We start from the raw sequence: 25,349 nt of genomic DNA on the forward strand, positions 1-25,349 counted from the left end.
CAGTTTCAAAAGTTATAAAAGTTTTAAAAAAATATTTATTTCATTATCATACGCAGCACTTTAACCTTATTATTTTATTCATTTTCAATAAGATGAAGATTTTAATGTCACTACTTCAATATTTTAAAAGTTTCAAAAGTTATAAAAATTCAGAAAAAAAAAGTTTTATTTAATTTTAATCCGATCAAATTCACTTTAACATTATTTTATTCAAATGCAATTTTAAAAGTGATAAAGTACAAGAACCAAGTTTTATTTTATAATTATACGACTAAAAAAAGAGCGCCATTTCTAATAACATTACTAAATAAGATATTATATAATAGTATAAGAAAAAAAATGAATGGCAGATACAAAATAAATAATAAGAAATACTTCACAGAAAAATCGATATTTTTACACAAATAAAAATTAATTGGGGAATATCTTAGGAAATGGATCTACAAAAGCAAATTATACATTTAAAATAATTTATCCTTAGAAAGCAACAGTGAACTATTTTGTTAATCTGAAATATATTTCAGATGTTTTTGTATATAGTTTTAAAAACTTAAATAAACATGTATAATAAAATTAGTTACAGTTCCTTGACATTACAGTTTCTCTGTTTCTTCAGTTTGATTATAATAACCTGAACTTTAGTATATATATAGAAGTAAAATGTAATTTATATTTTAGGGCTCTAAGCGAACTTATGCTTTTATTTGTTCTTTAGCATTTATGTTATTTTTAACCTAATTGATTTGTTTTATCCACCGTGATTGCTTGCATCTTAAAAAATATCTATAGTTGATTTATCGAGAAAATTACATTGTCAACAATGTCAACTTACATCATAATTAACAACACTTAAACTCGAAAAAAAGTTGTTCCATCGCACGTATTTCAATTATAAATCTGGAGTTTAATTTTAAAGAAAAACTATAACTTTAAACGCGATAAAATGATTTTATTAAAATTTAAATCAAATCAGTAAAAAAAATATATCATTTATCTATTTAATTATTATTTGTTTTTTTACTAAGAAATTGAAAATAAAAAACACTTCTGAGAAAACTCCAAACAAGTCAATACAATCAATACATCAGAATACGTCATTAGGTCAATGCTCTTCACAGTCATAAAATTTTAAAATTAAATTCCAGCTTAGAAGTTCAGATTAAAACTAAATTTGAAAGATTTAATTAAAATTATTACTAAATATTGCAAAGAGAATTTTGTGTTTTAATATTTGAGTTACATGATCTTATGAAACACAAAAACAATGAAAAAAATTTTAATAAAATAGTGAAAACAATTCTATCCTTTGTTTACAAACGCTACGCAAAAGCAATTTGGCAACAGAGCAGTTAGACTGAAAGTTTTCGTCAAGAATGCCAAGCGGTGCCGAAATCGTGAGCATTTCCGTGAGTGCAACCGGATTGGAATCCCAGTCGATATGAATTCTGTATCCGGCTTGCCCCGACCACAGTGCTAACATGAAATATCCTCAGTGGTAGACGGATCATGGGTTAGAGTCTCCTTACCGTCAGGCTAACCATGGGAGGTTCTCGTGGTCTTTCTCTCCATGTAACGCTAATGCGGGTTAGCTCCATCAAAAAGTCCTCCACAAAGGCAAATTTCTCCCAATACTCGATCCAGGAGTTCCCTTGTCTTCTAGATTGGGTTCAAAATTACAAGCCTACGGAGTTGAACGTTAGTAGTCGTAAATCCATAAAAATTAGGTCGGCTGTTCAACGCCGGTTACAAAATAAAATACTCTACTCTACTCAGGGGCTAGAATAGCTTGGTTGGTAGGGCTCATGTCCAAGAGGTCGTGGGTTCGATCCCCGCCGGCCGAGGACTCCCTGTGTAGTAAATGATGACTGATGCACGTTAAATCTGTCGGGTCACAAAGTTCTCCATGTTTCCATTAAAAAAAATTCATACTCTGGGGGTACTGATCCAGGAGTTTCCTTGTCTTCTGGATTGCGTTCAAAATTACAAGGCTACGGAGTTGAAAGCTAGTAGTCGTAAACCCGAAATTGGGTCGACTGTCCAACGACTGTTATAAAAATTACTCTAACCAAGAGCCGTGGTGACTCAGGGGATAGAGCGCTCTCCTCCCAATTAGGTAACCCGGGTTCGAATGGCAAAGTCAAATTTTTCCCAATACTCGATCCAGGAGTTCCCTTGTCTTCTAGATTGGGTTCAAAATTACAGGCCTACGGAGTTGATACGAATTTCTGTTCCAGGCTCGTAATAACCACAGTGCTGATGTAAAATATCCTCAATGTCAGACTGATCATGGATTAGAATTCCTTTGCCATTGCGCTAACCGTTGGAAATTTTCGTGGTTTTCCTCTCCATATAACGCAATTGCGGGTGAGTTAAAAAATCCTCCCAATGCTTGATATCGGAGTTTCCTTGTCCCAATGCTTGAAGTTTGTCCCAATGCTTGATATCGGAGTTTCCTTGCCATCTGAATTGGGTTTAAGGTTACGGAATAGAACATTAATAATCGTAAATTCAGAAAATAAAATACTCAACTATATATAAAATTTTATTATAAAATAAAATACTCAACTAGAAAACTAATTATTTCAGCATATTTTTTTTAAAGATAGATACTTTAAAAAAATTTTAACATATATTTTTTTCATAAAAAAACTGTAAATGTAAGGTTTGGATTTTAAGAAAGTTTTTGTAATAAAATTAACTTTAAGTGGCTAAATATTTCAAATATTTTGATAATATCTAGTTTGAACTTCAACAACTATACCTTTAAAAAAAAAATCCTGTGTTAAAATATGCACCATAACTAATACTAAAAATTAGTACAATAGAGTTTGGCATTCTATACAAAGATCAAAGGTACTATCAAAACTCATTTAAAGTTTTGCAAAAAAATGCAACCTTAATGCTTAGAAAAAATTCAAGCAACAAAACCACTTATCAGAATTAGTAAACTTGGTGACCCAAATGAACACATGACTTCCCTTAAATTTAAATCAAAATATATAGAAAAACATTTAAAAAAATTATTTCGTTTGAATTTCTATGCACCTGTAATCAATAAATTCATGATGACAAACAATTCTTATCTGAAGCAAACACATTAAGTCATCCTACATTGGTGTTCCTATTTAATGCAGTATTTCTTTCATTATCACTAGATTAAAATTCCTGATTTCTATTATTAATTTACTATTATATATTTGTGAATTTTTTACTATATGCAATCATTCCCTTTTAAAGATTTAAGAGTAATAATTAAATCAAAATATTTTATAAAGTGCCAAAGTCAGCTTATTTACGATCTTTCACAGCAAATTTGAACTTTTTTTTCTGCCCTTTAAATGAAACTAAAGTGTGACTAACTGTGTTAACAAAATGTACTTGATTCATATATTAAAGCCAAAATAGCTCATTAAGATCAATTTTAATAAGAGAAAAGTCGTCAAACTTATAGTAACTTCTCAAATACCTCGCCTCTCATCTAGAGCCTGGAAATTTCAAGATGGTAGATAGATAAGTCTTACGTCGCCAAGATCACCAAAATGTTCACTAAATTGGCAATGGTCTCACAGTCAATGACAGCACCTTTCTTTTGATTGTAAGTTGCTATGTGCAGCTAAAATAAATAAAGTCACTAAACTTTAATGTGAATTTTGGGGTGTAGTAAACACAAAATAAATGATTTATCATTTTTTCCAGGTAAAAATATGAAAGGAAGACATATTTTAATCTAAAGGACATAATTCATGTTGTATTTGTGTAATTAATAAATACTCAGCTGAAATTGAAAAAAAGAGGTACATTTCATCATTCATTTATTTTTAATCTTTTGTAACTAAAGAATAAGGAGTAAATACAATTTGTGAAATATTGAAAATTAATGATCAGCATTAAATACTTCAAAAGTACATTTTTCTTTTACATACTATAATAGTAGAGCATACAGCATTACATATTATAATAGTAGAGCATGATAAATACTTTAATTTAATCACATAATTCTGAGGATTAGAAAATCAAAAATTAAGTCACATTAAAAAATAATAATTAATATTTTTTTTTACAATCACATTCATCCAAACAAAATAATAGAATGATACATTTATCAATCAATAAAATAGACAAATGGAAAAATACATTTTAAATTACCTTTTGGAATGAATTAGTGATAAGCAAATTTCACAATAAAGACCGACTAGATTTTGTAAATTTCTATAGAAAATAATTTAGGATAAATAATTAATAAAATTTTACAAATGTTTAAAACATTTTCCAAATTAAGTTTTAAAAAAAATTCTCTTGACTAGTATTTTCAGAATTAAAAAAAATAATATTACACTTTAAGATTATAGAAATATAGCAAATAAATATGATTGAACAGCAAATATACAAATATAAATAAGAAATTGAATTAACTGATTTGTCAAGTAAGCAAAATCAATCAAAATAGAAATAACCTTTATATCAAAATTCATGTGATGAAAACATAATTCCATAAAATTTAATACAATGAAACTATACATATTTAAATTTAATTGATTTAACAGAGCATATAAAAGAAAAAAATTTCTTGGAATATAACCAAAAACATATATTCTTACCCTACAACAAGAACTTGGTAAAACAAATACATAAGGAGTCAGATTACATGATTATGTTCTTAAGTTCTGTTTTAAGTTTTATAAATGTTTTTTTTTATTTTAAAAATTTCACCCTTTGGTTCACTACTACTGAAAAGACAAATTTTCAGAAACCTTAAATGTTAAATAGTATACATATTTATTTCAATGCTTGTAATAAGAATATTTTTTGCAGTTTGTACCAAAAAACACCACAAAAGCATAAATGAAGTATATTCACTTAGAATCTCAAACTCTTGTAAATTACAGAAGACTAAAAATATTTAGCAATTGAAATTTGAGTTTCTACAAATACAATATAATAAAATGATATAACTTAAAATTAATTTCAAATTATATTAAAATGCTACTGTATAAATTTTATTACAGTAGACTATCTATTTGTTGTCACAAATCGCTAACAGATATAACCTTCTATGTGATTAGAAGTGTGGCGACAGCGGAACTTAGAAATTTTTTTTCCTAAAAGGGTAATTTAAAATATGGTTAACTTTGCATAAAATGTTTCGAATATGATATGATCTTACATTGATTTATTTCAGTTACGAAAGTGACATTTGTAAGTATAATATTTTTGTTTCTTGTTATGTATTATAAAAGAAATTTTTTAATGCAAAAAAATTATTTTTATCTTTAATTAAATTTCTTTCTGATATTCGATTTTGTAGTGCACTTACATTTAGGCAATTTTTTTTCTTTGTTAAATCTTCTATCATGCTGACTTGTCACTAAGTAATTATTATTTGGCAAAGTACCAAACAAAGAAAATTTACAATACATTTACTGACTAAAATTGCAAAATTTATGGTTTGTTATACACAAATCGCTGACACGAGGTAATGAATTAAACACACATTTTAAAATAATAAATTTTACATCTTCTAACTGGATAAAGAGTTATTATTTATTTGACTTCATGTTTATAATTTTTAACTCTAAATCAATTAAAGAACCATTAACAAAATCATCAGAAAATTAATTTTTTACCTTTATTTTACAACACAATCTGAAGTGTTTTGAAGAAATCTTAAAAAGATGTCAGATGATGCCCATAAGATTTTATCAAAAGGCTCAAAGCACATTTTGTTTCAGTAACTCTTAAATTAACTTTTATATGCAGACTTTAAAACTCCTCAACAGTTACATTTTTAATTCAAGGAAGGTTTTTGACAATTCACATAGTGATTTAGGCAGGCCATGCAAGATGAAAAATATAAGTTTTTTGATGTTCTTTTTTAAGGATATGTACTATTATTTCATCACTCCCATACATAAGATAGATTTCAAATGTTTGAAGAAAGTCATTACAAGACTAATGCTTGAGAAATGTTAGTTCAATTAAGATTTAATATGTTTCTAAATCACAACTGTTTTACATCGAAAATGTGGCAAAATGGTAGAGATTCGATTTTAAATGCAAGATGGATAATTTATCAAGTACCGTAGATAAGACAACGAACCACTAATTCTTAATATAACATTATTGATTGGGCTCACTCAAAAGCATTTTTTTATAAAAACTAAAGCCACAAAATAATACAGTACAGTAGGGAACCAATTATCCGGAACGATCGGGACCATCGCTATTCGGGATAACTGATTTTTCCGGTTTTCTGAATCGCTACAAAAAGCCGCTTTTTTATTGTTAAACCCAACTAAAAAAAAAAATTTGGAAATAATCTTAAAAAGAGAAAAAAACGATGAAGTAATACACTAATGATTATTTCCAAAATGATGGTAAGGTAAACATCTTTCAAAAAAGATAGAAAAATCCTAAAATCTTATGAGGGAAAAAAAAAATTTTTTTAAAAATGGGGGGAAAATTTATCGAATTTCATTTCGGTTTTTTGGTATTCTGAATTCCGGATAATGGGTTCTGTACTGTATTAGAAAAAATAATAATCCCCAGTACCTTTAGTGTTAACAAAAGAAACTTCTTCAAAATTCTTACAAGACTTCCTTGCGAGTTTACCAATAGAATAATTTGAATATAATAATCAAAAAAATGTTCCATACTTTTGTGGGATTGACTTTTACCATTTCCTTTTTTTTTTGGGGGGGGGGGGTAAAAAAATAATTTTAATTTTACAGCTCTATAAGAAACTAAAAGTTATGATACCCTGACAATATTTATTTTTATATAGGTTTAACACTTATGTATAAAGTAAAATATTAAAAATAAAATTACATTTGAAAGAAAGCAGTTTTTAATAAAGTAAATATTAAAAATAAACTATTAAGTAATACTTTGTGCTGTTTGAAAATTCTTACTTCATTTACAAAATCAATCATTTGGCACTGAAATTTCCGTATAAAAAAAGGTTTAAAGGTATAACAACTAAACTTTCCTTAAGTTACAAACAGGCAGTATTGGAGAGTTCAACAACGTTTGCATCACGCAAAACAGCACCATGCTGCTCGTATAGTTTTTTATTTTGGTCCAAAGAACTGTCACTCAGTTTATTTTCATTACTTTCTTCGTTGTCTTCCCAGACACCAGTTTCAGTTTTCATATTTCTTATTCTTTCCTAAAAAGCAAGTAGGACAACTATGAAAAAAGTTGATCTAATAAAGAAATATGAATAACTTTAAAGAGAAAAGCAGACTAAACACAATTGATTATTTGTTTTCAATCTCAAATGAATGTAGAGGTCATCTTAAGACTCGTAACAACACAAGTTTGGATAGTCAGGATTTATTTAGAAAAATATATAAATACAGTGTTCTCCCTAAACTTTTTTCAGAGGGTGGTCCACAGAGTCTAGCCTTTGATCCCTATAAATGCACATTCTTTATTCTTTTTGCAAAAATAAGCCGCCCATCCCTAAGAAACACTACCTTTTTATCCATATTAACGCTACCTTTTTAAAAAAATTAATTCACTGTTTAAATAATAACTACACACTGGAAAAATTATCTGTGTATATAGGTTAAATTCTGATTACTGTTACAAAATTTACTTTGTTAGGATTATTCTCCACTCCGTAAATTTTTATAAGTATCTCTTTCTTCAGGGGGGGGGGGGGATATTAATAAACTTTTTAATGGTTTTAAGTTTAAAATTACTTTTTAAATAATAACTTTTTTTTTAAAATGGCAATCTTAAATGTTTATTTCTCCTAATTTTCAGTTTAAATTGTATAAAAATCTTTCAAGTTGTTCATTAATTAATAATTTTTTTTAGTTCAATTTTTTTTTAAATAAATTAATGCCCAGAGATTATCTTCGGATGCCTTTAATTATTCTTATAAACAACAAATTTTTCTCTTATTCTGAGAATGAGAGATAATTATTTTTTGAAATATAACCATAAAATAGCATAAAAGGGTAATTCAAAAATTATTGAAGATGAAATTCAGTTATTACATATTATTACATGTTTTGATAAATTTTTAAGATGTTGAACAAGTGTCATTCCAAAACTTGTAGCGCCAATTTTTTAGAGGCAGCACCCTGCCCTATTTTATTCTTAGGCAGAATTCTGTAAATATAGTGTAAAAAATGCTGATAAGAGATGATACATTGGTGATACATTTTTCACAGAGTGTCTGCACAGTCAGGTATTTCCAGGTATTGCTGATATTGGAAGGTAAAATGAAATTACTGTTCCTTGTTATATTAATGTGTGTGCTTTTTCTGGTTTATTAAATCCACAGCACTTTGAGTTCATAATTAACAAAGAAAGAACTGGTGAAGATATACTAAAGAGATTAAACAAAGCCCAAAGCAGTTACACTAATCTCATTAAATTCGGGAAAAACAAAAACGTAAAAAATTTTACTAAAATTAGAATTTTCAATACTGATGCTAAATCAGTCCTATATAGATCTGAGACATGACACAGCAATAAAAATACATGAAAAAACTTCAAGCATTTATTAACAACTGTTTAATAAGAATTTTTAGTATCAAGTGGTTCCATAAAATTTGTTATGCAGCAATCCTTAGAAAGCCAAAACAGAAACCGATTAATCTGGAAATTAGAAAACATTAATGGAAATGGATTAATCACGTTCTACATAAACCTGAAAAATTTAAAGTAAAACAAAGGAATTGATTGGAACCCTCATGGAAATAGAAAAAGAGTAAGACGTAAAAATACTTGGCACAGGACAATTGTAAATGAATTGAAAACAATAAGAAAGATATGGAGAGAGGCAAAACACCTGATCACAAATAGAGTGAGATGGGAAGCTATGATAGAAGCCCTATGCTACAATTAGGAGTGAAGTGGAATATGTTGGTATATATATGTACTTTGAGTTCAGGGAGTACATACGCAGGAAAAGAACAATGATAAATATTTTAACTAAAATATTATTACCAGCTCTTCTTACATTATATTTATATATTATTATATAAAATTCTGATCATCCAAATTTTTGATTTAATAAATTTTAATAATGTTTTTATTCAAATATAATAAATGTTAAAAATATGAATTGATTTAATTCTGAAAACAAACAAGGAGGAATGGTGCGTAGGTCCAGAAAAGCTGATTTGGAGAGAAAGGATGAGTTTTCCTGTAATAACTCTTGGGGATAACTGATTTAGCACATAATTGATTTATCATAACTTAGTAACCCTCAAAAGATAGATAGCAATTCCAATTGACATTTTTGTGAAAAATGGATGTTAACTGTTCTCCTCCCATGGTCTCCATTTATTTTTTTCAAAATAAATCTTGAATAATGAAAAAATAACAATTATCATTACTGACACAACAATTTAAAAAATTTAATGAATAATACACTTGAAAAAATACATTTCATATTCTTCATATTAGAAAAATAGGGCACACTAATAAAAGTTGTTTAAATATGCTTCTACAGATAAGCAGTATAAAACACATTTTTTTTTTGCTTAAAAACTCTGTTAATTTAAATATGTCCCTTTCTTTACTAAATTTTATTACTCATAAAAAGCACTCACATCTATGTAAAATTTGTATTTAAAAAAAAATTACATAAAATAATTTATAGAAGTGTAAATGTCTAACTGCAAGAAAGTCAAAAGAACTTTTTTAGACGCACATTACTTTTCCTGTACAATCAAGAAAGTCTCTGTCTTAAGGAGGAGGTTGTAGTAACATAAAGATTGTGATTAAATTTAAAAATTGTCCAAAATATGAAGTGTCCATCCAGATGAAATGGACCCCTTGTATTTTGCATAATAAGGTGATAATAAGGTTTCATTACATATTTATTCAAATGTATTTAATTGTAAATTTTAAGATGATTATTATTTTTTTTAAATAAAATTTTGAACATTAAAATAAGAAAGTTAGTGAGTACCGGCTTAATATTATTTATTTATTTTTAAAACAAAATAAAAAATTCTGATCCAGATATTTGAATGAGTGTTTGGAAATAGATATATATATTTCAGATTACCTTCCTTTTTAAAATTCTTACTGTTTTTATGTAATTTCAAAATGCATTTTGGACCAGGCACGTCTTTATATAAAAAGTGATGGATTTTTTTAATAATATAATGCATTAATTTCAACAGGTAAAGAAATAAACAGTTGTATTTTAAGTACAATTTCCAAAATAAGAATAAGAAAGATATTTATTTCAATAATTTGTTTTAATTTTTTTTTTTAAAAATATTTGTAAATATATATTTAAAAAATATATTTAAAAAATCTAAACAAATATATTTGATTTATACTATGTTACACTACATATTTTTATAGTTACTTTTAAGCAAGTGCGATCTTTATATCATCTAGCACAATCTGAAATTTTAGAAACTGTGATATCATGTTACGTTAAGATTTTTTTTGCTTAAAAAAAGAAACAAGTATGAACTAGAATTTGGATATTATTCTTTAATATCAAAGAGAAAATTAAACAAACTTAATTACCTCATCCTGTTTAACAAACTTTTCAAACATCTTGCTATAAACTTTTTTATCTTTAGTACTTTGGTTCTTCATTTTTTCATGACACAAAAGTCTACTTTGTCTAGCAACTTTATTTTCAGGATATAAATTAATCAGCTTTTCAAAATCCTCTAGAGCTTCACTGCAATCATTGATTAGCATTTTAGCCTAAAATATGAATAAAATTTAAAGAAAATATCTGAATAACTGTTTCATCAGTGTAATAATTTCAAACAAAGTAACAAAGTTGCATTAACTGAAATAAATATATTGATTATATTACATATTTCAAAGCAACTAAAGTCCAAATTTCCAAATTCAAAGCATGAAAATCCATAATCCAAATTCTAAAAAATGATAGAAAAAAATAGCCAGTTTTAAAAAGTTAAAAATGATTCTCATGAGATTTGCTAAGGCATTATTGGTAGGTATTTGAGTCTATAAAACTTAAGAATGGATATATTATAGGTTAAGTCATTGACTAACAAAACAATTCCAGGGGTGCTAGGATGAAAAAGGTTGTTTTTTAAGTATGGAACCAGAAGGGCAAAATACACTTCTTACATTCTAAATTCAAACTAATTAGAGACATGGTTTTAATTTTATTGTTATTCTTTACAATTTTATTTATTTATTTATTTTTTAATTTTTAAGACATTTATTACATTACACCTTCAGTGCAATATGTCACAACTGAAAAAAAGAAGAAGAAAATTTATTATAGCATTATGTTTATTTCTGCACATATAACCCAACTTATAACTTCTTAATGCACATATGACCCAACCATAGCAAAGCACCTAGCCAATTTTTCAGGGTTTTAAATTTTAACAGCCCTAGTAGGAATACCACGTAATTTTGACCTTATCGTGATAATATGGACAGCACCTGACCTGGTACCCTTTAGTATCTATTACTTATTACCACACAGCAACTAAATGGGGGCTTTCAGTCATGCTAGATTTAACAAGCACCTACTATATGTACAGTCCGCAAAAAAAAAAAGATATCACCCTGAATAACTGTTGTTCTAATGATCGGATTTTCACGATCTAAGTGTCAATCTTAATGGTTCCCGGGGGTGACCTCAAATATGCTAATTAATTAGTGCTAACTATTAATTAAGTTACGAAATCAGACACAAAAACGTACTTTCTCTGAATAAACATGTATTTTTTTTTACATATTTGGAATCCTGACCCTTAAAATAGGGGGGGGGGTAGACAAAATTTCGAAAAAAATGGGTTGTAAATTAGGTCGCAATAGGGATTTATATATCTGGCGATGGTTTAAAAATATGCCAAATTACCTCGCCATAGAAGGGGAAATAATTTATAACAACCATAAAGAAACTGAATGAATGACAAGATGGGAAAAGATAGTGCTTCTCGTTGCTAAGCAACCAAAAGAATTTTTCACGTTGCTTTCTGGGCTTTTTTTTTTTTTTTTAAAATCTCCTTTAAAAAGGAAATTTAAATAAATTAATAAATTATTTTTGATTCTCCAAGATTATAGAATCTTTGAATTTTTATCTGACATTATTTATTTTTGTAAAGTTGTTTTAATGTAATTTGTATGACAGTTTTGAATTAAAACCAAATTTTCATAAGTTATCATAAATTTATGAAAAGTTGTAGGGTCAAATGCTTTTGCCCCGCACTTCGAGTTTCTTAGGAAAGGAAAAAAAAGTGATCAAGCAAAGGTGGACCTGAAAAAAGATAGCTATTCTGATGCATAATCGCAAAATTTTATAGAAATCACGGTATTTATTTTCGATAAAATTGTAAAACTTAATAAATGTTATAAGGCATTTTAAAAGCATTTTGAAAATTACGAAAAATAATAAGTTTTATTTATTGCGCATAAGCTGCAAGTAAATAGAACTCATAAAATAAGTAAATAAGTTCAAAATGTAGAAAAAACATGGGAAAAATTACGGAACAATAAAAAAGGGGGGAAGAAAAATAATAATAAAAAATAAAACAGCAAGAAACCGGAAAAAAAATTCTAAAAATATCCGGAAAATAAAAGATATAATCTTTTCATCAGCTTACACGATTATATCAGCAAAAAAATAGTACTTTCTATTATTGTATCAATATAGCCAAAGTAAAATATATCAATGCAATAGTTTGAGAAGCACTCAAAAAAATTTTACAAAAAAATTACAAACATAATGGAACACAATAAGTAAAAATATCAAGCGAAATCAGAAAATTAAGTATAAAGAAGAAACAGAATAAAACATGAAACGAAATCTATAAAGCGAGCTGCGAATTCAAATGAACTTATTACATGAACGTGAAATTTTTAAAGAATTATTTAAAATATTTTCGAAAAAGATTGCCACATTACAAAATATGAAACCAAAAGCGGATATTGAGCTAAAAGCTTAAATAGAGGGGTTTTGTATTAAAGTGCGTTCTTACTGCAGTGTTTTGGTTATACCTATTTTATATAATGTGATTATAATGCTTTTTGAATTTATTATTCTGTTTTTATCGGAGAAAATAGTAACTTCGTTAAATCATGAAAATTCTTGGAAATAGACATGAAAAGTTATGAATTTGAAAATCTAAAATGTAACAGATACCCTGTATTAAGGAAAATAAAATATTTCATTTGAAATCTATTTTTTTATTCAACATTATTTCATTTTATGCTTTACAGAATATTAAAACGGTGCGGAGATCAAGGAGGTATGTAAATAGGAAAATATATTAAAATCCATATCTTAAGTTCAGAACCTTTTTTCATGGCACTTGTTAACCAAAATGCTGTAATGATATTGTCAGCATTTCAATTAAAAGAACTAATTCGTTCTGTTTAAAACTATCTCTATCACACGACTTTTTTTTTTCCGAATGTCGCATACCTCCCTTAACTATATCCGTACTTCTTCAACTACGATTAAAATAAAACTTTATTTTAAGGAGCAAGTCAAGAATTTGTACTTCTTAATATTTGCAAATGATATTAAGTAAACTTAGTTTGCAGTAAAAAGAGTTGATGTTATTTACACACTCCTTTCATTAGTTCTTTAAAAAACATGATTAAACGAAAATTAGGTTTATAATACCCTTAATTAAACAAGAGTAACAATTGTTACAGTTTTTACAATAATTTTTCAACTCTGACACTCTTTTCATGAGATAACTTCTTTTGCCAACGATTTTGTCCCTTTTTTTTGTTAGTTGAAACCAGCTTACGCATTCTTGTAATTTTTACATTTTATCTTTGAAATTTCAATCTCGAAAGACATGCATGAAGTGACGCCTAGTCCAAAGAATCTAAGTTAAATAGTTGTAAGGCCGATTATTACGAAAACAATTAACTACTCTGGTTCAATGAAACAATTACAGTAAAACTTGGGTAAGTTGACCACTTCATGTGCATTGTTTTAGTGGCCAACGTAGACAAGTGGTCAACTTATAGAAGGGGTGGGACATTGTTTACTTTTTCGTTTCCTACATGTTGCTATACATTAAAAAAATTTTTTTTACTTGACTTAAAAATTTGATTTAGCAAATGGCCATATGAATATCTCAAGAAATGTGTTTAAACCTAAACGAACTTCAATTTGTTACACAGAAATAATTTTAATATTTAACTAACTTTTTAAAAAAAATTATTTTGTTAGTTATGCATGTGAAGTGTTTAATAAAAATAATTTCTTAAAATATCAGAACACGAAAACATTGAAAACTTTAACAAAACAAAATTATTTTAACACTTTAAAATTTATTCTGTTATTACTACGCATACAAGCCTATTTGCTCACTATTGCAACTGGAAGAGCAACTTTTCAACTAACACACCTGTTTTCAATGAATGAATGAAAGAAATGGTCAAAAGCTGACTCCCTATAGTTTCCCCAGATGGTCAACTCACAAAAAGGTTTAGATTAGCTTTTTACACTATTTCACCAAACAAGTGAAATATTAACATACATTGCGAAATGACAGAAAATTTTCTGAATTTTTTTTTTCTGGTCAATTTATGAGGGTTTTAGAATAGAATTTCATAACACTCCTAGACAAAATTAACTTATTTCAGTGGTCAACATACAAGATAGACAGGTGGTCAAGTTACAAAGGTTTTGCTTCTTTATTATGTAGGAAAATTTCCGTTCTTGATAATTGAGGTCAACTTATTCAGGTGTAAAACTTACAAGTGTGGTCAACTTGGCAGGTTTCACTGTATAAATAAATCATTAATATTCTTGTTTTTTTATTACGAAATATTAGGAGAAATTTGTATACATAATTTCTTCAAAACGTGTGTTAAAACTATGATTATAAGTTATTTAAGAAGAAAAAAGTCAAATGGAGTAAGAGAACAATTTTTGAGATGATGATTCTAAAAATAGCACATTTTTCAAATCTTTTTGCAATTTTTTATTTTAGTAGTTGTTTAACAAAACAAGGCATATCGAACATTTTCCTGATATAGCAATATTTTTTTGAACTGTGCAAAAGTTGAGAAATTATACAAACAACTTTTAAAGAAAATATTTTCAACTTTTTAAGACAAAAGGGTAACTTAAAAGGGTTAGCGCACAAGATTAACTTTGAATGTTGAATTAAAATTGCATGCCCATAGTTTTTTGTTCATTTAAAAACAAAACAATCTGTTAAATTTTTCCCCTGTGCGCACATACGCATTTACTTTTCATTACTCGAATAAATAAGAAGTAATAAAAAAAAAAAATTAATAATTTATCTTCATTTTTCGTAAACAATAGTATTTTTAGTAAATAGTCAGCTGTTCTGCTTCGAATGATATTGAGTGTGATCAGTAGAATATTTTTAATTTCTTAACAAGATTTAATTCTCAGATAGCTGGCAATAATTTTAAGTTTTCTTTCAATAAGAACTTAGCAATAATTTAAAAAGTAATTTTATTTTAAAGAAAAACATAAATTAAAGTACTTAAACAATTGATTAGTATATTATTGGAAAAAAATATACATAATAGAATTTAAAAAAAAATTGCATTAAAATTCAATAAAAAAGTTAGAAAAATAATTCTGCGAAACACGCATAGACAGGTAATTTACAAATTTATTTTAATATTAAGGCGATATATAAGATGTAAAGAAGTTTTAAAAAACTCTACTCTAAACTCAGCTGCACGACAGCCCATGGAGGGCCAAGGCCTACTATGCCCATCTCAGTTTTCTGGACCTAGAGCTCTGGGGTGCAGGAGCAGATGTTCCGGTCAGGTGGTCAGCCGAACGCGGAACCCCCAGTGTTTAGTTCCCAATCATGCTTGGTACTTATTTATCGACCCACTGAAGGGATGAAAGGCTGAGTCAGCCTTGCCCGGCCCGAGGAACGACAGGGCGAAGCGCTACCGCTCAGCCACCGGGGGAAGTTTTAAGATGATTAAAAATGTTGACTACGCATTCGTATTAATAATTATAAAATATATATTCAAGAAATTGATAAATATATTATTCCAAATCTACGCATACGTGTGTATATTATTGAAATTGTATCAGTTATTGAAAAAGAAAATCAAAAATTAAAAAATAATCACATTAAGTAAGCACAATCTGGTGCATAATCATATTCTATCAGAAGCACGCCTTTATAAAACTAGACATTCGTTGAATAAAGTGTTTTTTATTCAAAATGTTTTATTCATAATTTCTTTACTAAATTACAAATACATTATTAAATGACTAAAAAGAAACATCGTATTTTATAGTTTGAAAGAAATAAAAATAAAAAGATTAGCAAACGATTATTAGCGAAAAAAATATGAATGAAATTTTACACTACGCGCGCCAAGTCAAGTTCCTCGCAAGTTTATCACATTTTAATATTAATCGCCCCATTTAATAATTTTTTTATTGTCGCCAAATTATTTTTTTAAAAATAATTAATTTTAATTTTTTTCAGCTTCTAATAAATAAAAACAGTTGAAACTTTAGATTTTTCTATTGAAAAATATGTAGATGATTATGGTATAAAAAAATTCATACCTTATAATTCAAAATTTTTTCATCCTCAATTTAATTAAATAATAAAAAATAATTAATAATTATTAAAAATTATTTTTTTCATGAAATTATCTTTGGGTAAATGAGTTTTATGAGTGGGTGCAATTTTTTTTGAATTGCTTCATTAGTTTTGAAAATATGACTGAAAACGCAAAAAGCGAAATTAACATTAAGGGGTACGAACTTTGGATCGCTCTCCTGACCAAACTATGGGGACCACATTTCCCAGATTGCGGCTACCCCCTATATTTTGAAGGTTAGGAATCCAAATATGTAAAAAAAAATACATGTTTATTCAGAGAAAGTGCGTTTTTGTGTCAGATTTCGTAACTTAATTAATAGTTAGCACTAATTAATTAGCATATTTGAGGTCACCCCCGGGAACCATTAAGATTGACACTTAGATCGTGAAAATCCGATCATTATAACAAAAGTTATTCAGGGTGATATCTTTTTTTTTTTGCTGACTGTACACCCCCGCTGGTTTGTCAGCTCCAAGGATGAATCTAAACAATCTTTACAACATCTCAAACAAAAAGAGAGATTTTGAAGATGCTGATTGAATCTTTTGTCTCTGTCATCTATGATATATAGCTATTTCATCTCACCATACTTGGTATTTTAGCATAGAATGAGCTTGTACAAAAACTTTTTTTTTTACCTTAAATGCCAGTTTTTTGTTTGAAGAACTGTAACTTCCCCTCCACTTATAAATGAAATTTAAATTATTTCTTTCGACATTATTTCCCTTCGCAGCAGTCAACCAGTTTTCAAAATTTAGAAGAATGGTATTTGAATAACTAACAAAAAATTTAAACCTCACGTACAAAGATATATTTTTTTCAAAGTATCTATTTTAGACATTTAAAGCACAAAAATTTTTATATTATTTTCTCAGAAATGTTATTTATTTATTTATTTTTTGTTAAATTTATTAATATGAAATGCATGGAATTCTTATGAGGTTAATATCACTCTAATTTTTTTGGAATGATGTTGAAATAACAATTTAATTGCCTTGATCAACTCTTATATTCACCAAGAAAAAACAACAAAAAAAATGAATGGTTTTAAACTGATAGTTATTAAATATAATTACAATTTTATTTATTTCTCTGGGATAATTTGAATTAAATCCACTTGTATTAAAACAAAATACTTATCACATGGCGCCATCTATTATATTAAAAACAACTAAAATATCTCCGTAAAGTTCAATTTACTAACTTATAACATATGTCTTTGTGCTAATTTCATGTTTTTTTTTGCTTTTCATATTTAAAACATACAGGATATGTATTACATATTTTAAGTTAATATAGTATCTTATAAATTATTTGTTTTCAGATGATAAAGTCCTTTTCACATTAATCAAAAATTCTTTTCTAAGTTAATTGTTATATCTTTGTTGTAATTTCAAATAATTACTATTGATTAAATTTTTTGCTTCATTGTTAAATCTTTGTTTCCATAGTTTTGAATTTATAGCTGAATTCTATTAATATAGAAATAACAAGTTTTATTACTTAAAGCAAAACCTGAGTATCTAAGAAAATGACTTTATTATTTTACATAGATTTAACAATTGGAAACCTCTTTTATTCTAGAATTAAATAAAATAAAAATCTGCATAAAGTTAAATCTTAAAACATACAATTTATCTCAAGTGCTTTCTCAAAGCAATTATTTATTCATACATTTAAAAAATTCTATTTTTATGAAACTACAGAAGTTAAAATAAGCTCTATCTTTTATCCTTTTGTTTCTTAAAGGGGCTCTATATTTAAAATCAAATATCTGATTTTGATTCTTAGATTGAAGAAATGTGTTCAGGAGTAAAAATAAAAAAGTCTATAAAAAAACGTCTTCTCATTTACAATATACATTTATTTTATTGTAACTCATTATATTAGTGCACTTATTGCAATTAGTAACCTTGTATTATACAACATATTATAAACCAAATTTTAAGAATTATAAATGTGCTCTAAATGTTTTTTTTTACTGATGATTTTACTTTTTCGACTTTTCAAAACTATAGGTATGTTTTCCCCAAAAATATGACAAATTTTTTTAAAACTTTTTTACCAAAATACTATGACAATGATATCTGTACACATTCTAAAATCTCATTTATTAAATCTAAACTAAATCTCTGAAGTTTTTATTTGTTTGGTTCAGCAATTATACAATGGAAAAGATAAATAAATTTTCAAAATTGTAAAATCGCATAATGCAGTTAAAATTGAATCTTCCAAGCTACTTTATTTCAAAGAAAATATTTCATTTTCTTATATTATTTAATCTCAGGGGATATGAAGCTTCATAATTTAGATGTAAAAGCAAGAGTCAGTTACTAAAAAAGCAATAATGGAATCAAATTTCTTATCAAATTTAATACTTTTAATATTGATTAAAAATAAGTATTTATAAACATTAGGAGCTCATATGTAAAAGACTTAAAAGCAAATTTATTGGGAAAAAAAGAAGGGCTGAGCATTCTTGACAGTTAAATAGTATCTGCAGAAGCTATAAAAAAAGTGACTGTAAAAGTAAAGTATATACTAGCAATAAATATTATCAGTATTGTTAAATCATTTTCATTCAAAAAAAATGAACAATTCAAAAACAACTCATAAAATACAATGTAATTGGAAAAAAGAATAAAGGATAATAAAAATAACAATACCTGGCCTCTTCTAAAAAGACCTTTCTCGGATTCTGGATCAATTTCAAGAGCTTTATCACAGATTTTAATTGCTTCAATATAATGTTCTAACTTCAGAAGACAAAGTGCGGAATTTAGGTAACTTGATAAGAGAAGGGACTTTCTTTCATCTTCTGTGTCTGATGACACACCAGGTTCTTTCTCCAAGCACACAAGTATCCATCTGAACTGTTTAAGAGCTGCTCTAATTTTTCCAGCCTAAATATAAAAAATATTTTAATGAACAAAGAACATTAAAAAACCAAATATTTTTTCGAATAATATTCAAAGAAACAACAAAGCTTGAAAATGTAAGCGCATAAATTATTTCCATTAAGTGTTGAACATCTGGAACAAATTTACTGAAATATCCCTGTTTTCCAGAAAACTAGAGTTTTGATGCAGGCTGGATACAAGAAAACTTGCAGGTGGTAATTCAGACGACGTGGGGAAAACGCACTAATTAGGACTATAGAAATGCCTGATATTAGATCGTAATATAAAGTAACTAAATTTATACAAACTCTGGGGGAAAAAATTATAAGAAAATTATAGAAAATATGAAATTATTTTCATTAAGGCATAACTAATTGAATCATGATGTAACAAAAGAAATTATTATAAATTTTAGTTTTATAATAAAGATATACAGGAATTTCTGCAGCTTTCTGTTGAACAAACTGAAAGATCGAAGTTTTATTTAAAATTTGTGTGGATATTTCACATACATAATCATATTCAGGTTAATGCTTATGAATATGCCATAATTTGAAAGACTACACTGTATTTAAAACTTTTTAAAAAATATAACTTTACCACCTTAACAAAATTGTTTGCAACTAAACTATTTTATAATAAAGTTAAAGTTCTAGTAATAAGGAGAGTATTCACAAAAACAATGACATTTGCAATTTAATTACATAAGTTTTCATATTAGAACATTCATATCATTTATCTACCAATGTAAAAATATAACTATGTCAATCATATTAAACTGTTTAAAAAAAATTAAGAATTTCATGTCAAATGATTTATTTGATTTGTAATCTTATACAATCTAATCAACAATCAAATCTGGTGCAATCTATGCAATTTGACCTGATGCAAATGATAGGCAAAACATAATATTTTGCACATAGCTTTCTTTAATCAATGCTATCTTTATATTGGAATAAATAACACACTAAAAATAATAATAGTAATAAATAATAATAAATATTTTTATTTATGTTTCTTGCATTACTTTCTGTGTTACTTATCTAAATGTTTTTAAATTTTACAAACTCATGGAATTTGCAGTTTCTTAAATACGCAGAATTTTTATAAAAATAACACTTAACTCTTCTTTCTAAGAATAACACTTAACTTTACATTATATTACAAAAAATCAATGAGTATATGAACATACTCAACTTTCTAGTTTAATTTTTGAACAATAGAACTCCAATTTTTTTAATATTTATTAATGGTTGTGCATAAAACAATAGTTGAAAAGTAATTATCATTATAGTATTGCAATAAGAATGTTAATGCATGATGACTAAACACAAATATATAAAATTAAATTGAATAAAGAATAAAATTCCCTCATTTATTCAAATAAATAATATATATTTGTGTTCATCTCAGTAAAACATACTTGAATAAATGAGATCCCTTTTTCTTTACAAGCTTTAGCTCTTGAAAGTTTCTCATCACTATCCATTTCCCAAACATCTTTGGCCTAAAAAATTCAAAACAAAATAAAATGAAACATAATAAAGCAAATGAATAATAAGAATTGAACTGAATTGACCGAAAAAAGTTTTTACAATTTTAAACCTGGAACAGAATCTTTTTCAAAAAAAGAAATTACTATTGTGCAATAAATATATATAAAATAAAGGAAAAAGCTAACCTTTCGACTAAGTGGTGAAAAGATTAATTTTATGCTATGTACATGTGCAAACTTAATATTGTGAAGATAGCACAAATAATACCATATAAAAAACTATACCAAAGTTGTTAGTCCATAATGAAGAACTTTCTTTAAAAGCCGAACACAGAAGGAAATGAGGAAACACAAAAAAGATGCATAAAAAATTACAAAAAAGTTATAGCTTACTTGTAATTTTCTTCTATACAATTTAATTATGGGACGGAAGCTGTACAAAATTTGCCTAACTCTTATTGAAGCCAGTCATGCTAAATTAATTTTGGTAATAGGTATTACTAATATTGCTGTATTAGGTATTTTGGAAATGCACCTGACATACTTATAGAGGTAGCTTTTATATAAACTGTGGTAATAGGTTTTTAACAGTTCCCCAAAACAGAATAATGCTTTTTCCTTGTGCTTCCTTAGTTCATTCTTTGTTCAAACACTGAAGAAGGAATATAGAATTGAAACTAGAGCATGTATGTTTATTTGGCATTGTTTGTAAAAAAATATTTAATCAAATTTCAGCTGAGATTAAGTCACTTAAAAAAAAAAGAAAACAAGAGTAGAAATAAAGTGATTGAGCATGACTGTCATGCTGAAAATTTGCATAAAATATTTCCTGGCATTTAAAAACTAAATTATTATCTTATTTAATCATTTTACAATAAATAAAAATCATGAATATAATCAGCAATCTTTTTATACCACAACCTTGAATTGAGTGCAAAATAAAATCTATTTTAAGAGATTCCCTCTACATCTGCATAACACATTAGCATAGAATTCAAAAACCATTATATGGTTGCTAGTGTTTTGAATTCATTAAAATTATTTATTATTTCTCGCACTTTCTTTTCCGCCAACACATTTGAATGCATAAGACTAAGAAAGAGAGCCTTGGCAATAAATAAAATCAATTAATAGCCAATACATGTATTTCTTAACTTTCCTTGGCAAAAATTATTCCAATGTATACATGTCACTCTCACTTTTGATTTCTTAGTGGACGGAAGTGTCTCGTGGGGCTTAGCCCTACAGCCGCATCCCCCGGGGCCAAAGAATTCAAATGTACATAAAAATTCAATGTACAGAATATAATAATTCAAATGTACATAAAAAATGAACGCTTCCCTTTACTTTAGAGCTAAATCCATATGTTTCAAAAATAAAAAAATTTATTTTTATTGTCTTTCAAATCAGATTCTTGAAACAAAGTATGGACATTTAAAAATAAATACATCAATTTCTTCAATGGAAACTTAACATCATCAACACCTTCAACCTTTTCATTATGAGTAATTTAACAAATTCAACAAAATTTCATGGCAACGATAAACATGGAATAGAAAATAAAGGAGTTGGAGACTAAAAAATATTGTGTTATAGTATTTGTGTAAAGTATATACAAATTATCAAACTTATAAATATTACAAATTGAGTGTAATTTAACAATGTTAGGTCATTTCAAATTTGTGTGAAGAAAAACAATTATATAAATAGAAGGTGTGTACCTAAAACAAAAACTTAAAATACTTATTCGCTAAAAAAATATCAAACTTGTATTTTATTACCTTTACAAAGTGCTTCTGCAACTTTATTTGCAGGTGTAATAAATTATCAGTATAATTTAAAAATAAATACATGAATTTTCTCGTTATTAGAATGAATGAACTTTTATTAAAAATTTTATACATATTAAACTACTTATTCATCATAAAATAAAAGTAAAAACAGAATTTTAGTATAGCAGAAAACTTAGTAAAAACAGAATTTTAAACAGGATCCAGCTTTCATAACATATTTATAAATAAAAAATTAGTCAAATATTTCATAACCATAATACTAATGTTGAACACAACAACATAGAATTTGTATTAATTTTGTAGAAGTGATTACTAGTCAAGAAGTTTTTACATCATTAAAATAAGAAATAAATGGCATTTTTATCAACTATACGAATTTTAATTTGCATAAAAAAATTATCATTTCATAGAAATTTATGCTACATAGTTGCAAAAGAAAAAAAAAAGAGTTAATCTTCATGTGAAAAATTAATAACATTAAACAATAACACTATTCATGAGAAAAAATAAATTAATGCAATTATAATGTGAATAAGTAAGGGCAACCACTAAAATAACTCATTGCAAAAATCAAATAAAACTATTTCAATTTGAAACAATTCTATTCAGTAAAACAAAACAAAAACAAGAAAACAACAAACAAACAAAAAAGCATTAATCTGCACCAGCCTGTCAAAGGCTAGCAGAGAGTCAAGGAAGTTAAAGCTCTATAGTTTCAAGACCATCAGCATGATGAGTGCAATATGATCAGCATTGCCTACAAACCATTTTTACTTCCACGACAAACTGGTACATATTGAGTTAATTGACCCTCCTACAAAACTTCTTATTTACAGCTTAGTGCCTTAAGTGCTGAACCATTGTTGCTTCAGTATATTCAGCATATTACTTTGAATGTAAAGGTTAATTCATGTTATATTTGATCAATCAAGTTTAAAGTAGATGCAAGTTTTTATGTAAAGATTTTTCACAGTGCAATTAATGTATTTCAAAATTTTAGCAAACAAAAATTCTGAAATACTTGTAAAGAAAACTTATTAACAAATGTCATTACATCAAAAATGAATTAAAATCAATACAGAACAATTGATAACTAATTCACTCTAAATGTACCTTTTCGAATTCCAAAAGAGTAACTACATACTGAACATCAGCATCAGGAGGAATGTCATATTCATCAGAGCCTTTTTCAAATGCATATTGGCTCTTCAAATAAATCATAGACTTTTCTTTTAAATGGAACCTTAGAAGGGCGACTTCGACTCCTTCAGGAATATTCAAAATGCAACCTTCACCAAGAATGAACTCTTTTTCTGTGTCCTCAAAAATTTTATCATCATATGATCCAACAAGCTTAACTAAAAAGAAAAGCTGAAGTTAAATAAAAAGAAATTAAACCAATTAATAACAATTAGATTTAGTTGGCACTACATGATAAAAAAAATCAAAATACTGTTATATTATTTAAACATAAAAATAAAATTAAAACTAAAATACTTTATAAATTTACAAAAAAATAACTCCTAAGTTGAAAAGATAGCTTTCAAATTTTGACATAATATTAAATTATAATTCAACATTTTTTCATCAAATGCAAAAGTTTTAAAAAACTAATTCATATTTACAAAATTAAAAAAGAATATAAATCTAAATATGCTGTAAGAACCTACCACACCTATGAGGGAAATAAAAATACTTTTGGGGAAATATTTATAAATACAATTCACAAGTTAAAAAAATAAGAAACCAAGTTTGGGAACAAAATAAAATATTAGATTAAATAATATATTATATTGCTTTATTGAATATTTTATATTTAAAAAAAATTTGTTACTCATTTATAGTCCATTCCACCTTAAGTTGGCACTGGAGAGAAAGGTAGGTAGACCGGATTACATGGAAACTGGGTTACTCTTTAAGTCAGTACGGGGATGAGGTAGCAACAAAGGGAGAGAAAGTGGCCAGTATTGGCGTTTAAGAAAGCAAAACACCGATTTTTTTTTAAAAAACCAAGAATCGTACTAAAATTTTGTACAGAATACGGAAAAGAGCACGATTTTTTAGAGCATTTCTCATAATCATTATTTTAAGATACTAGTTGTAAGCTGATTTCTTAATTAGTATTTAAAAAGCAGATTTTCTTATTATGATTTTTTAAGTAAACGAAACTAATTTTAAACAGAAAAAAATATACATATTTAAAAATATTCTTTTTTGCTGAAATATAAGTAAAAAAAAAAAAAAAAGAAATGCATAGATGCGCAAAAATACTTTGTTTTAAATATTTATTTTTATATTCTTATTCTTATTTTGTGTAGGTTAATGTACATTAATTTATCCCACATTGGTGATTTGTTGGGGAAGGAAAAGTCAGCATAGGCTGGAAATTATTGATCATGTAAAAGATCATACTTATGTTTTCTAATACTTACTGTTTTTTTTTCTTATTATAATTTTTTAATTAAACGAAACTAATTTTAAACAAAAAAAAAATATTTAAAAAGATTCTTTTTTGCTGAAATCTAAGTAAAAAAAAAACGAAATGCATAGATGCGCATAAATACTTCGTTTTAAATACTTTGTATTATTTTATTTTTATATGCTTAT

The 25,349-nt window shown here is 26.8% G+C and overlaps 1 protein-coding gene across 1 annotated transcript in view; it reads right to left on the reverse strand.

Moving 5' to 3' along the window:
* Nucleotides 1-3,795: 3,795 nt before the first annotated feature.
* The window catches only part of LOC107443945 (peptidyl-prolyl cis-trans isomerase FKBP4), a 32,234-nt gene continuing 10,680 nt past the window's right edge, over nucleotides 3,796-25,349 (reverse strand). The window contains exons 4-8 of the mRNA XM_071182357.2: nucleotides 23,856-24,100; nucleotides 20,878-20,961; nucleotides 19,221-19,457; nucleotides 10,507-10,692; nucleotides 3,796-7,165 (exon numbers count right to left, since the gene is read on the reverse strand). Of these exons, the coding sequence (XP_071038458.2) occupies nucleotides 6,992-7,165; nucleotides 10,507-10,692; nucleotides 19,221-19,457; nucleotides 20,878-20,961; nucleotides 23,856-24,100 (926 nt within the window). The 3' untranslated portion in view covers nucleotides 3,796-6,991. The remainder of the gene's footprint in view (nucleotides 7,166-10,506; nucleotides 10,693-19,220; nucleotides 19,458-20,877; nucleotides 20,962-23,855; nucleotides 24,101-25,349) is intronic.

Source organism: Parasteatoda tepidariorum, chromosome 4 (assembly GCF_982258835.1).
Source record: "Parasteatoda tepidariorum strain Cologne lab strain chromosome 4, Ptep-v5.0, whole genome shotgun sequence".
NCBI classification, from domain to species: Eukaryota; Metazoa; Arthropoda; class Arachnida; order Araneae; family Theridiidae; genus Parasteatoda; species Parasteatoda tepidariorum.